This window comes from Naegleria gruberi, assembly GCF_000004985.1.
Source record: "Naegleria gruberi genomic scaffold NAEGRscaffold_37, whole genome shotgun sequence".
In the NCBI taxonomy this organism is placed as follows: Eukaryota; Heterolobosea; class Eutetramitea; order Acrasida; family Naegleriidae; genus Naegleria; species Naegleria gruberi.
Genome location: NW_003163290.1, coordinates 98827 through 113423, shown reverse-complemented (window position 1 = coordinate 113423; position 14597 = coordinate 98827). Strand labels below are relative to the sequence as shown.

The window sequence follows — 14597 nt, the reverse complement described above, 5'->3', positions numbered from 1 at the left end:
AAATTTATTTTTTTTATAATTATTTTTTAGGTCACGAGCACAATTTTGGAAGTCGAGTAAAATTTTTATTATTCGAATGTATTAGATTAAATAATTTATTTGAAAATGGAAATAGTACATGTTGATTCAAAAGATTTATTGAAAAAATGTTGTAAAAATTAAAGATAGGAAGGTTTTTTCATCCAAGCATGTTCAAGAACTTGTTCAATACTCAAACGTTTGGTTGGAGAGTGACAAATCATGGCTGAAATAAAGTCCTTTGTATCCTTACTGATATAGGGAGGGAATTGGATTTGTACTTGTTGAATGAGTTTCAATAATTCGTGAGGATCGTCGTGATCGAATGCAAAACATCCAGTCAGCAGGGCATACAAGATACATCCCAAGGACCATACATCAGATTTGAGTCCATCATATGGTTCTCTATTGAGAATTTCAGGAGCACACCAACTTTCAGTTCCAACCAGGTCAGTAAATGTCTTGTCCTTATTTTTCAAAATTCCACAAAATCCAAAATCTGAAATTTTCAATAACGGAGTTGAATTTGGTGTTTCCACTACGAGAATATTCTCTGGTTTCAAATCACGATGACAAACTCCACATCTGTGCATATACAATACACCATGTACAATTTGTTTGAAATAGAAACGAGCTTGTTCTTCCTTCATGTGTCCAAGAGGAGTTGTCTCATCATAATGTTCAATAATACTGAAAACATCTCCACCATTGGCATATTCCAAAACGAGACAGAGCTTTCCCTCCTCTGGTTCCTCAATCACCTCCTTCATTAAACAAATATGTTTCTTAAATTCTGAAATCTTATCTTCCACACTCACTCGAATCACATCAGTATTAACAAACTTTGAAGAGCTAGGGCCCTTCTCCAAAATCTTTAAAGCTTGAATTTCATTTTGAATATATTTCATTTCTTGTTTTGCTTTAATCTCTGCTTGAAGTGAAGATTTCACATTATTATAAGTGGAAGTATTCTTACTTGTTTCGTCATCACTTTCATCACTGCTACTACTTTCTACCATGAGAATAGTTGGCTGTTTGTGAGTTTTAGAAACTGGTGAGGATGGAGAAACTCCCTGAATGGATAAATTAAACATTCCCTTATTAACACTACTGTCAATTCTTGGAGAAAGTGTCGGCGTTGGAATTTTTTGAAAAATTGTTGGTTCTGGTGATGAAGTTGAAGCTTGTTGTTTCTTTTTAAAACTTCCGCTGTTCACCTTTGAACTATTCAACATGGTAGACGAATGTAATCCACCCACAGCAGTAGCAATATTGATAGTTGTATTATTATTCGAAACTTTCTTTTTTTCTCCATGATCCACAACTGTAACAAAACTTGTTGGTATTTGAATGTTTGTATTTTCTGTTTGTATACTAATTGGTAAATGAATTTCGTTTGGTTTCTCCGATAAACTTTCATCATCACTATCACTTTCGTCATCATAATATTCATTCGGAACAACAATTAAATCTCCTTGCATTGAAGAATACAATTCCTCTTCCAAACGTTCAGGAATTATCAATTGTTTGATGGCAAATTGTTGTCCACTTGTTTTATGTGAAACCATCAACACTTGACTTGTGGCAGTTCTTGCAATTGTTGACAAGATAGTGTATTGATCCATTCTTGAGGTTTGTTATGGTGTTTATCAATAAACAAAACTTGTTATTTTTTTTGCTGAAAGAAATTGTGTCAGTGACAGATTTTGACAAGTTAAATTTAATGAGAATTTGCGCTATTTCTGCATTAAGGTATCTTGAACACTCTTTCGAATGGTAAGCTTCTATTAGCGACTAGAATAACCCTCTTTCGAATATAAAAACAACTCTTACTCAACCACGACTCTATCCAACTCTTAATCTCAATTTCCACAATTTCAACACCATCCCCAGTCAACCGTAATCCCCCAACCTCAAACCAATTAATTGAGGTCATGACCTCATAAATGGAATTTTTAACCAACACTTAAAAAAAAATGTCTCGACTGCTTGCAGGAAGGTCCATCACACGACATGATGAAGAAAATAATGAAAGCGAGGATGATAATGAATTGATTGCTACCAGCGCTCATCGTCATCACGATAAAAGATTCGATCAAGATGAAAATCAAGATTTGGAGAATGAAGGGTTCGGACAAGGTGATGAACAGGTGAATGTTATGGCAAAGATTATGAAGGAGAAGAGTTTTTGGATTGGAATTGTGGCTGTGATTGGATTAATTGGGTTGAGTGTATTGTTGGGATTAGTTGCGTATCAATTGTGGACGAAACCTGAAATTATTCCAGATTTTAATGAGAATGGAGGGAGGAAATTGAATAGAACTGTCATTATGGTTTCGATTGATGGGTTTAGACCTGATTATTTGGAAATGTTTCAACAGGAATGTGGAAATTTATCTGAAATTATTTCGAATGGAGTGAAAGCCGCAAGCATGACTCCAATTTTTCCCTCCAAAACATTTCCAAATCACTACACATTGGTGACAGGTCTCTATGCAGAATCACATGGTATTATTTCGAATACGTATGTTTTGAATTTTTGAATTGTTGAAATTTATTATTCTACCTAATCATTAGATTTTGGGATCCAAATTTCAAGGCCAAGTTTAGTTTGGGATCTCCTGAATCTTTCAAATCTAGATGGTGGTTAGGAGAACCTATTTGGGTTACTGCTGAAAAACAAGGAAAAGTTTCGGCAAGTTTCTTCTGGCCTGGATCTGATGTAGAAATTCAAGGCATGTATCCAACCTATTACAAAAGATATGATGGAAGAATTGACTATGAAACTCGTGTGAAAACTGTCTTTGAATGGTTAGACTCTGATAAGCCACCTCAAATGATACTGACCTATTTCAGTTCAGTTGACACTGTTGGACATAATTTAGGCCCAATTTACACTGAGGAATTGAGAAAATCGGTAAGACAAGTCAACGATGCAGTAGGTCTCATACTTGAAGGATTAAAACAACGAAACCTTACAGAAAATGTAGATTTAATAATTGTCAGTGATCATGGAATGTCACTTACTCCAAAATCAAAAATTGTTCGTTTGACAGATATTTTGAAGAGAAATGTGTTGGATGGTGTTGAGATTTTGAATATGAATGCTGGTCCTTATTTGGATATGTATATTAAGAATAAGACAAATATTGCACCACTTTACAATGAGTTAGTGGAATCGATTAGTAATAGTACAGAATATTCTAATGCAGTTGAAGGAGTTTATACTAAATTGAACATGCCTGAGAATTTTCACTTTACAAATTCTGAGAGAATTCCAGATCTGATACTTTTAGCAAGGCCTGAATTTTCCATTTTAAGAAATGCAGCAAGTCAACTCAATACGAAAGGAAATCACGGCTACAATAACGAAAGTCCAGAAATGGGAAGTTTATTCATTGCTCAAGGAAGACATTTCAAAAAGGGATTTAATTCTCCAAACCGAGTAAGAAATTTAGATGTCTATTCCTTAATTTGCAAACTATTGGAAATTACTCCAGCTCCAAACAATGGAACTGCTGATAATTTTACTCCTTACCTATCCAATAATCTATAAAATTATCAAATTAATTTTCATTAATGGAATTAAAATTATTGTAATTTCAATTAAGGTAATTAAAAATATTTATTTTTCAATCAGATAATGTTAATAGGAATTTGAGATTATTTTGATAATAGGTAAGGTTTAAAATTATCAAAATAATTATTATATAGAAATAAAACATGCATTTCTCGAATATTTCAATTCAATATAAGTTATTAATAGCCCTTAATTCAATTCCAAAATTGTAAAACATTTAGCAAATCTAGGTTTCGATCCTAGGACCTATGGGTTATGAGCCCATCGCGCTTCCACTGCGCCAATTTGCTTCTTATCTTAATTATCAAATATTAAATAAATATCAATTCAAAAAAAAAAATTTTTTAAAAACAGAAAACTAAAAAAAATGTCGCAACTTGAAGCTTGGGAAAGATTTCGTCAATTTGATTTTGCCAACAATGAACAATGGAAACAATACCTGGAAAATTTAACCTTACCAGAAAATTTATCGGAACAACAAAAAATCAACACGATCGCAAAATACAAGAAAAAGTTCTACTCGGCACGAATTGAAAAATTAAATGATTTTGTATTGCCGTATACTCAGATTGAAATTCCAGCCACTGCTGGGAAGCATGATGCTACTATTATATTTATGCATGGATTGGGAGATTCTGGTTCTGGATGGAGTGATGTATTTAAAAAGATTAAGAAAATGTCGTCAGAGTTTGATTGTGTCAAGGTGATTTTGCCTAATGCTTCAGAACAGTTTGTTAGTTTGACCCAAATGTCAATGCCCTCATGGTATGATTTATTGTCCTTGTCAATTGATGGAGCTGAGGATGTGGCAAGTATGGACAAGTGTTTTAATAATGTCACAACTTTGATTGAGAGGGAAATTTGTGAATTTGGAATTAAATCTGAACGTATAATATTGGGAGGATTTTCACAAGGAGGAAGTGTTGCATTTTACCATGGATTGACCAACAAGTACAAGCTCGGAGGAATTATTGTCTTGTCGTCATGGCTTCCTAATAGAAAGAATGCACTCACATTTGTTGGAAAAGACTTTCCAAACAAGACTACACCAGTTTTCCAAGCTCATGGAACATCAGATGTTGTTGTTAGATATGATTGGGGAGCTACCAGTATGAAATTTGTTGTTGGAAGTTTGTTAGGAGGTGAAGAGAATGCCAAGCATTACACTTTCAAGACTTATTCTGGAATGGGTCATTCAAGCTCCTTAACTGAAATGAATGATATGGCAGAATTCATCAAGTCATCCCTTAAATTATAAATTAAAATAACTTAATGTTCATTATAAATATTAAAATAACTTAATGCTCATTGGAAACTTGGCTTAATTTTGTAATGGTGTGAAAAAAAGTAATCAATTTTTACAACGTTTATAATTTTACAATAATCACTGAAATATTGTCTGTAGAGCCTAGTGAAAGAGATTTTTTCAAAATTAATTCTGATAATTGTTGACAATTCATGTGAGAATTTTCATGAATAAAGTTTGAACTATCTTGATCCGAAATGACATCCCACACACCATCACAGGCCAATACCAAATAATCATATTCACCATCAGTCAAGTCAACAAAGGAGTGATATGGGTCAGAAATGACCCATTCCTTCATAGCATGATCACCAAATGATCTAGTTACACTCAATACACCATTAACACGATTATAGGCAACAAATCCATTCTTGGCCTTGATACGCTTCACTTCACCTTCATCACTTGCCTTGTGGTCGTAGGTAAGTCTCTCAGCTTGACCTGTCTTTTTAGTGATAACGACACGAGCATCACCACAATTAGCAACATAGAGGAAACGTTTGTTCATCTTTGGCATGTATCTAATATAACAAGTAATACTTGTAGCTCCATTATATAAAATTTCTTGAACCTTAAGTTCACCATCCATTCTACTATAAGCACTATTGTATGCTTGAGTGACATCAATGAGTTCCGTTCCGTCAGTGTTTTTAGATTCTAAAAAGTTTAATTCATTCTCGAAAATGTTATGGAAAGAATTTTGTACAATATTAACAGCTCCTCTACCTCCATGACCATCATAAATGGCAAAGAAACCTTCACCTTCCTTTCCTCTGAATTTATCAATCATACAATGTCCATCTTCATTTGTTCTTCTGTGTCTAGGATTCATATCTTCGGCAAATCCAATATCCTTCAAGGAACTAAATGGTGGCCTTGGCACTTGAAGTGAACTATGTGATCCTTGATTTACTTCAATATCGTTTTCCATTTGTGTTTGTATTCGTGAATGTTCTTCTTCTATAAGGTCTCTTAATGACTATTTTGTCCAGATGATTTAAAGTATTTACAATTTTTTGATCACCAGAAATATATTGTTGTTATTAATATATTTAATTTGATGATGGTGATGATATTAATATGTTGTTGTTGTTGTGGTTGTATCAACCGAAGTATTGTTTCCGTGGTTGGTTAATTAAAATTGTTGTTTTTTTTAAAAATCCAATAGCGAGGAAATAATTCGCGATTCCAGTGTTTTGTAAAGATTCATAATTGATGAATATTCAAATATCAGAACATATTTAGGGTATTAATAGTTAGATTGCATTCATGTGTGAAGGTGAAGTTGAAAATAATAATATTAAATTTAGATTTAAAATAATTTTAATTTTAAATAATTTTAGCTTTCAAGATGAAATGTAAAACTTACCTTTCTTTCTCTTACCACTGTTGTGTTGGTAGTCTCGGAATGTAATGATGGAACAATTTGTTGTTGCTGTGTTGTTGTTGCACTCTCAATTCAAAGATATCTTCCGGATTGATGGCTTGCATCTTATGATGAGGATGTCGCTGGTTATTATTATTATTTGATGGTTGTGATGAAGATTTAATTGGTGTAGTTGGCATTGGACTCGTTGCTAAATTGCTACTACTTTGTGATGTTGCATCATCATCCAAATCTTCAGAGAATAGCCTTTTGGAATCAATAGATCGCGAGGAGAAGAAGTTTTTCATTGTTCTAATGATCCAATATATATATTTCTTCTTGTATTTTCTTCTTGTTAATATTTAGCGCTGGAAACTCTCCAGTATAGAATTGGTTGCAAAGGTTGATTTTTATGGAGAAATACTTCTGGATTGGAAGCTTGGCTTTTTCGCTCTCCTGATGGAAGAGGATTCGTTCTTGATTTCTTTTTCACTCAAGATAATAAGGAGAACATGTTTTGGTGGTGTTTTAGAGTGTTACTCTTAGTGTTTACATCGTAAATTTCATTATTTGATCCATTCCTTCTCCTTTGTTTTACATGAATGCGCAGAAAAGAAGGTAGTAAATCCACTGTAAAATATCAATTAATGTCTCAATAGTAGCATTTGCTTATTTGGCAATTGAAAGAATAATAATGTAAAAGAGATAAAAAGATCCGATGAGACGGAATCGAACCGCCGACCACAGGATGACAGTTTTTCTTGCTACAGTCCCATGCTCTACCAGCTGAGCTATCATCGGTTACACTGTTGATATTCAAAAGTGTAATGTCATGGCATTCAGAATATTAACCTTAATAATTTTTAATATCAATTAGATCAATTAGAGAGAGGCAAAATCTTTACACAAATTCTCACTCAAAGTCCACAATCTGTCTTGAACATTTTCACTGTTGGCCACTGGTCTTACCTCACGTGCGGAACAATCCTTGTAGTAACCTCCATTGGAGAGTTTTTCATTCTTCTCAAGTGCTAAGAAGATTTGAGTTTGAGCTCCAGATTCTGGAGTTTTCAAAAAGTACAAACTAAGCATTGACAAGATACCACGAACAATTGTTGGGGAATGTCTGAATACATTGGTAGAGACAACACCTTTTGTAATATTCAAATATGTTTGTAAACAATTTAAAAGTATTAAAAAACATACCAGGATGGAGAGAGTAACAACCAACATTTGCCTTTGGATCTTGTTTAAAATATCTAGCCAATGATTTGGTAAAGATAACATTACAAAACTTGGAATGACCATAAGCAAATAACATTGGAAGATTAGAACCATCTTGATTGACCAATTTGTCAGCATCGAGGATGTCATTTTCTGTTATGACTCTATAATGAGCCTCACTTGAAACATTGATAACCTTACATTGTTTAGAATACTTGACACTAGTCTCTTGGATGAGATCTTTCAAGAAGCGAACCAATAAGAAGTGGCCTAGATGATTCACTGCAAAATGGAGTTCCTGACATGTTTCATTAACACGAAAATAAATGATGGTACTACTTACAATTTGTTGTTTGGAAACACCTGGACCTTGGGCAAGACCTGCATTATTGACAAGAATGTCCAATCGAGTGAAATCCTTCAAAAATTGACGTGAAAACTCTCTAACAGATTCCAAATCTTCCAAATCCAATTTCATTACAATCAATTTTCCAACCTTCTTTCCACCACACAATTCCACTAATTCCTTCTTTTCCACTTCACCTCTTTCAACATTTCTCACAGCCATCACAACAATTGCTCCCAATTGATACAAACTCTTGACAGTCTCATAACCAATTCCACCCTTTGAGGCACCTGTTACCAATACAACTTGTCCACTCAAATCACTTTGCAATAATTGTGAAGAAACATATGGTCCCTTGAAATATTTTCTTCCTAAATAAAGAGCAGATCCCAATAATACACCCAATGATGCCTTCTGTTGAAGTGGAGAGAGAGTAGCGAAAGCGTTACTGAGAGGTTCGGTAATGGATTTGAGAAGAGACATTTTTTTGAATTTTAAATTCCGTAATTTTTACATTGTAAGAAAGATAGCCACACAGGACCATTAGGAAGTTTTATTACAAAAAGTCGGATGGAATTACACAATGGACCAAACACTGTCTTGCAATTAACCTTGGCTATGAGTTGCACATGGATCAATTTACTAGACAGACCAGAAAGTGATTGTCCTAATTTTGATTAGATCAGATTGCAACACAAATTGACTGATACAATATCAATTCCTAAAGTATAAAATTAAAGTAGTAATTTAATGGCCAGTCATGTTATATTTCTAATCATCCTGTTTATTCTCTGAGGAAAATACAAACAAGATGTTCTCAATGTTGTCGACAGTGTTTCAATCAATGTAGAAAAGGTGTGTAATATTATTAATATTGTGGATACAAGTCACTTGATGAGTAATAAAAATTCCTCTAACACAAAGTGTGTATTTTTCAAGTTTGTTTCTCTCCTTTGATAAATCAAGAAAAATCTAATCTTTCAAACATTCTGTTACAAACTTATTTGATTCGTGGTTGTCGCCTCAACAGTCCAACCCAAAATCATTCCACAACAAATCTAACATCCTCACACAACACGTCAACCTTCGTTGAAAATCAAAAAAAAAATGACATCCCTCCCAGAACATCATCACTTGGGAGGTTCATCATCATCAGGAGGAGGCAATGGTGGAATTACTCCAAGAAGAAAAGCAACAACTAAATCTTCATCCTCCTCAACAACAGAACTTCAATTCGTCCTCGCCAAATATGGATTAAATTCACATGGAGATTTGCCATCAATCTCGCAAAGTGCTTCATCTCCTTCCTCATCCTCTTCACAGAATCAGCATTGTATTGTGAAGAGTGGATACCTGATGAAACAGGGAATGAAATGGAAATCCTGGAAGAAACGACTCTTCGTTCTAATTGATGACATTTTAATATACAAGAAAGTTTCTTCGGATTCATCATCATCTTCAACATCTGGTCTACCCGAACAATCCAAAGTTATTGGCGTGTTGCAATTACAGAATGGAAGTATTGTTTTGGATGAGAAGAATAGGAGAATGTTTCATGTCAAGTGTGAAAAGGTTTGTTGTTATTTGATTTAAATTATAATAATAATAATTGAATTATTATTGTTATTATTCATGCTATTATATTCATATGATGATGTTGATGTTAATGAATTGATGAATGGCCCGTTTTGCAATGCAACAATTTTGATGAATGTTGTTGAAAATTGCAAAATTCAACAATTTGTGCGCCCCTTACTCGAACGGATTTTAATATGGTATGCATTACTCCATAATGTTATGATTACTGTATTGTACTGTTCTGATTTGAACAAACACAAAAAATTCACACACACATCAACTATTTCAATGTGAATTTAATGAATTGATGAAAATCATGTAAAAATCATGATGAAAAACAGTCATATAGCAAGGATAAAGTGTTTAGCGAGAGATCCTACACATTCCAATTGTGTTCCGAAGATACAGATGATGAGAGAGAGGATTGGGCACAAAAATTGAAACGTGCTGCCACTCAACACGTTCGTTCGAGAATGAGGACACGAACCAGAGCAGGTGGTCAAAATCCCATGACAAGTTCTTCACCATTTGGACCTACACAACAACAACAGGAAATGAAATCATCTACTGCAGTGAAGAAGAGTGTTGCTGTTGGTGAGTTTTATTTTTCTATTTAATTTGTTAATTTTATTATTAATATATTTGAATGTGAATTTACTAAAATTGATTTAAATTGGATATGAATTTAAATTTGATGAAAATTAATGAAATTTAAATACAGTTGTGACAAATGCAACATCCAATGTTGGTATTGAAGTTGTAAAATCACTTCTATTGAGAAAGATTCGTGTCATTGCTATTTATTATCCTTCCAGAACATTAAAAACTCAACAACAAAACAATTCATCATCATCAAGAAAGAATTCAGCCATTCACAATGGAAATTTAAAGGAAAATTTATTGAAAAGTTATGGAGCTCAAGTCATTTGTTTGGAGGGAGGATTTCGTAATTTTGAAACCATTTCATTGGTGGAACAAATCACTACACGTCAATATCACATTGCAGCCATTGTTCACGTGCCAATGGATGGCGAACGTATCCTAGAAGATATGAATCAAGCCATTAATTTCTCACTCCAATTGAGTATTGATTCATTCATTTTGTGTTCAAAATATTTTCCAGTGGTGAGTGGTGGACTCGATGAACAGGATGTCATTCTTCCACAAATGTTTGATGATCATTTGCAATGTGAACAAACTGTTAAATCATATTTCGGAAATTCATGTACGATATTCAGATATAATGGAACTATGCAAGATTTTCTTTTGTTCTATGATGAAAAAACAAGAACATTCTATTTCCCATTTGGAGATTTGAAGGAAAAAGAGGATACTATCAAGAAGAGAGTTTCATGGGTCGATGCTCGTGATGTTGGTCTTGCCATTTGTACCACCGTTATGAACATTCTCTTCCAAGTCAATTCTAATATTCAAAAACAAGACAAATCCAAAAATTCCAATGATAGAAAGATGCACACCTATGTCATGTCAGGTCCCGAATCCTTAACCATTTTAGATGTCATTAAAAAGTTCTCTAAAAAGACCAACGTTCCAGTGGAGTACAAGGTAGTTGATCGAGATGTTTCCATGAATAGATTAATGAACTTGAAGGGATTAGGAAAGTGGGAATGTGATGCCTTACACAGTGTCTACTCGACAATTTATGATGAAGGTTTAGCAGCCACTGTCTTTTCAGATTTACTTGAACTGAAAGGTTCTGCAGCCACTATTTTTGACAACTTTATCGAGAGAGAATTGGAAACATTCCAAGATCACAATCCATGCATTTGTATGATTGGTTCTATTCACTTTATCCAATCGAAACTCTTACATGCCCTCCATGATATGAATTTCATTTCAAAGAATATCATCTTTTCAAAGAAGGAAATTCCAGACTATCCATTCAAAACGGCTCAATATATCATATTTGACTATGAGAAGGAAAAGAAAACAGTTGAGGTCAATTTGAGATCTCAAATTTCAGAAGATCAGAGAAGACGTAGAACAGAAGACATTCTTGCCAATTCCAGCATGATTAATGTTCCTTTCAGAGCTTCTCGTTCTGGATCTGTGATGGATCTGGAGGGAGAGGACTATGTAGAGAGTAAAACCAAACACATCCTGAATGAGAAATTCGTCGAATATGCCAGTGATGCAGTCATGCAAAGTGAGAAATTAATCTTCTTTATCAAGGCCAAATATCTGCTTAATAAGTGGTTTGATTTGGATGCTTTTAAGAAGATTATGGACAATGCAGCCAGATCTACCAAACTGAAACACATCTTTTTGTTGTACGATTCTGCAACGAAGAGAATATGTCAGGATTTCCTCACCCAAGTTTCCATTTATTTATCGAGAAAGTGCCCTGTAGCTTATACATTTATAGAATTTGGTTGGTTGTATCAAACTCTAGCAACCTTGTCTGGCTCTGAACTTCAAACCTATTCCTCAATGTCCCTTCCAACCTCTTCTACCATAGACACTCTGAATGAAAGATTGGAATGGTGTGATGGAGATGATGTCATTGATTTTATTCTTCACCTGATGAAAACAATCAAGGTTGACTCGGAACAAATGATCAAGAACTTTGTAGCTCATGGTACAAAAGCTAGTTTCCGTGAAATTTCTCGAATCTTGTCTGAAGTTCTGAAGAAACCTGTTTCCTGTGCTGCCATCGATATCAATAAGGCATTCCCATGTCTGTGCACTGATCACAAGGAAATTTTCGAGCATAGAGCTATCAAGAAGGAGATGGTCTATTATTTAACATTTGCAAAGGACAGCGATGCCATCGACTATTCATCTGATATTTTGGAATTTGAATCAGTGATGGGTAAAAAATTGAAAACTTTGAAAGAATTTGTGGAAAGTTCTTTGATCAAGTTTTCTGATATTATCGAGTTGCAAGGTTCTGAATCTGATTTTTATTCAGATATTGCCAAATGTCAAAGTGTTGATGAACAGGAACAAATTATTTTCAGACACTTGTTCAGCAAATGTCAGAATCCTGGCAGTCTCTTTAATAGAGTTCTTACACAACAGTCAGACATGTTCTTACAAGCTTATTCTTTGGAATATTTTGACAAGTTAACATCTGAGGAGAAGATTGTGGCTACTTCAAGAGCCAAATCACTGATTGCAACATTCTTTGATGAAATGTACAAAGTCATGTCAAGACAAGTTCAAAAGATTATTATCACACCTGCTGTGAATTATAACGTTAATTTGAAGGTGGTTCCGAACGAGATGGAGCCACTCTTTGCTCAATGTGTAGACTATGTCTTTTTCGATAAGATTTTCCCAATCGTTTTTGAATTGTACAGGAGAGAGCTAGCAGAGAAATCATCATTCGTCAATCAAAAGTATGCGGAATTGAAGGATTGTACACCAAGACACTTGGAAATTGCAGATGAATATTGTTTGGAAGGAAATGGCAAGACAGCTGATGAAAATTACGCCCTTGCCATTCAGACTCTTTCTCAAATTTCAACTAGCAATAGTTTAATTGATGGTAAAATGAAAATTTTGATGAATACCTCAAAGGCCATTGTGGATTGTGTGAAAAATTACTATGGAAAACCAAAGGAAGTTTCTGCTGATGCATTGATGCCAATTTTCATCTTTGTCATGATCAAGGCAGCCATTCCAGATTTGTATTGTCATTTGAAGATTTTAGAAGATTTCGTTCACGAATCTCTCATGATGGGACCTATGGGTTATTCTCTGGTCACTCTTCAAATTGCTGTCGATTATATGCAAACATTGAATTGGGAACAATTAGATCAAATGTTCAAGGTGCAATTGGAGTTGAAGAAACAACAAGAAGAATTCAGAAAGAGACGTGATTCTGAAATTCAATTCAGAAAGACAAGAGGATTGAGTGTCATGCTCAACAAACCACTAGATTCAGTTGTCGAGGGAGTTGAAACTCAGTACATTGAAGAAGTTGAACAAGATGAGGGAGCAAACATGTTTGAAGGGAAATCGGCTCACTATCGTTCCATGTCTGTTTTCAATTCAACCAGAGTTGAGGCCATTCCAATTGAGGAAGATGATGAAGATGCTGCCAGTACCTCATCAGGAAGTCCACCACAAACAGCCATCGATCTACCAGTTGTTACTTCACCAGTTGACACGTCAGACAATTCACTTTCAGCTTCCACTAGCATTCCACAAACACCTGACAAATTATTTGAAGATGATGTATTTGCTGTTGTTGAACAATCACCATCAACAACATCAGTCCTCTCTGAAACTCACTCCAACATTCTCTCACTTTCTACTCTATCTGCTCAACAAGCAGTAGAATTGACTGTTCTGTTATTGGAAAAGATTGTGGAAATTTATAGAGCCTCTGATTGGATTACACAAACAACTGGAGATGGTCAAGAACGAATGGGATGGGGAAAACAATTGAAACTCGGAAAGGAATTTATTATTTTAGCAGATCAAGAGGAAAAACTTGAACAATTTACCCAATTGACCTACAAGTTGGAATCTATTGATTTAGATCATTTGAAAACCAAAAAACACTTGATTACCGTCTTTTTAATCAACTTGTACCACGTCATGTTGTTGCATGGTTTTATTCGTGGAGGATTCTATCCAATGCTCAACACTTCAAGTCGTAGAAGATTTATGAAGGAACCAATTTATTGTGTTGGAAATATTCCACTCTCTTTGGATGATATTCAATGTCTATTGACAAGTTCAAGAAACATTTCCAATACAGAGAAACACAAACTACTTTTGGATGTCTATCAAAAGGATCCATTGAATTGTTTGGCTATCAGTAATTGCTCATTCTCCTCACCACCTATTCGAATTTATTATCCCAATAATGCAGAGCTTGTTAAAACTCAATTGAGGCAACAAGCAACTGGCGTTCTCCTTCATGATTCAAATTTCAATCCACAAACTAAGGTTCTTGTTTTGCCTTCAATATTCGCAACTCATTTAGGATTATTTGGAGATAATAAGGAAACTGTTATGAATTGGGTGATTAACTTGCTGCCAAGGGATGCAGAAATTAGAAAAGATTTATCACTCACAATGGCCTATGCCAATGTCCATATCAAGTTTAGTCCTGTGGATTATAGTTTCCAATTCAAGATTTTGGAATAAAGTTTCTGATATTTCTGAATAGAAGTCTTGTTAGTTCCCCTTTCTTGGTGGTCGA

At 34.4% G+C, this 14597-nt stretch overlaps 6 protein-coding genes and 2 non-coding genes across 8 annotated transcripts; 3 read left to right on the top strand and 5 right to left on the bottom strand.

Annotated features, from left to right (window-relative positions):
- Window positions 1-158: 158 nt before the first annotated feature.
- Window positions 159-1643, bottom strand: NAEGRDRAFT_50619 (uncharacterized protein; the record flags this gene model as incomplete). The annotated part of the gene is made up of 1 exon (XM_002674806.1): window positions 159-1643. The coding sequence occupies one exon, from the start codon at window positions 1641-1643 to the stop codon at window positions 159-161; it is 1485 nt and encodes a 494-aa protein (XP_002674852.1).
- A 351-nt stretch (window positions 1644-1994) lies between these two features.
- NAEGRDRAFT_69890 (uncharacterized protein) lies at window positions 1995-3574 on the top strand (the record flags this gene model as incomplete). Its single annotated transcript, XM_002674896.1, has 2 exons — window positions 1995-2542; window positions 2596-3574. 2 exons carry the CDS (start codon window positions 1995-1997, stop codon window positions 3572-3574), a joined length of 1527 nt encoding a protein of 508 aa, XP_002674942.1.
- Window positions 3575-3816: 242 nt separating this feature from the next.
- Window positions 3817-3888, bottom strand: NAEGRDRAFT_t431. Its single transcript has one exon. It is a non-coding gene; the product is annotated as a tRNA-Met (tRNA).
- A 77-nt stretch (window positions 3889-3965) lies between these two features.
- NAEGRDRAFT_50617 (uncharacterized protein) lies at window positions 3966-4856 on the top strand (the record flags this gene model as incomplete). Its single annotated transcript, XM_002674895.1, has 1 exon — window positions 3966-4856. The coding sequence occupies one exon, from the start codon at window positions 3966-3968 to the stop codon at window positions 4854-4856; it is 891 nt and encodes a 296-aa protein (XP_002674941.1).
- Window positions 4857-4950: 94 nt separating this feature from the next.
- Window positions 4951-5835, bottom strand: NAEGRDRAFT_80475 (phosphatase; the record flags this gene model as incomplete). Its single annotated transcript, XM_002674805.1, has 1 exon — window positions 4951-5835. The coding sequence occupies one exon, from the start codon at window positions 5833-5835 to the stop codon at window positions 4966-4968; it is 870 nt and encodes a 289-aa protein (XP_002674851.1). The 3' UTR covers window positions 4951-4965.
- Window positions 5836-6984: 1149 nt separating this feature from the next.
- On the bottom strand, window positions 6985-7071 carry NAEGRDRAFT_t430. Its single transcript has one exon. It is a non-coding gene; the product is annotated as a tRNA-Tyr (tRNA).
- Window positions 7072-7116: 45 nt separating this feature from the next.
- NAEGRDRAFT_58626 (FabG domain-containing protein) lies at window positions 7117-8250 on the bottom strand. Its single transcript, XM_002674804.1, has 3 exons — window positions 7838-8250; window positions 7477-7792; window positions 7117-7421 (listed from the first exon to the last, which is right to left on the bottom strand). The coding sequence occupies exons 1-3, from the start codon at window positions 8060-8062 to the stop codon at window positions 7153-7155; spliced, it is 810 nt and encodes a 269-aa protein (XP_002674850.1). The 5' UTR covers window positions 8063-8250; the 3' UTR covers window positions 7117-7152.
- Window positions 8251-8947: 697 nt separating this feature from the next.
- Window positions 8948-14559, top strand: NAEGRDRAFT_80473 (uncharacterized protein; the record flags this gene model as incomplete). The annotated part of the gene is made up of 3 exons (XM_002674894.1): window positions 8948-9412; window positions 9760-10012; window positions 10140-14559. 3 exons carry the CDS (start codon window positions 8948-8950, stop codon window positions 14540-14542), a joined length of 5121 nt encoding a protein of 1706 aa, XP_002674940.1. The 3' UTR covers window positions 14543-14559.
- Window positions 14560-14597: the final 38 nt, after the last annotated feature.

Excerpts from the sequence above, each read along its gene's own strand:
- NAEGRDRAFT_58626 (XM_002674804.1), bottom strand. The coding sequence starts at position 8,062 with ATGGCTGTGAGAAATGTTGAAAGAGGTGAAGTGGAAAAGAAGGAATTA. Across the intron at positions 7,793-7,837 it reads GTGTTTCCAAACAACAAATT|GAACTCCATTTTGCAGTGAA; the intron begins GTAAGTAGTACC and ends GAAACATGTCAG. Across the intron at positions 7,422-7,476 it reads TTGTTACTCTCTCCATCCTG|GTGTTGTCTCTACCAATGTA; the intron begins GTATGTTTTTTA and ends ATATTACAAAAG.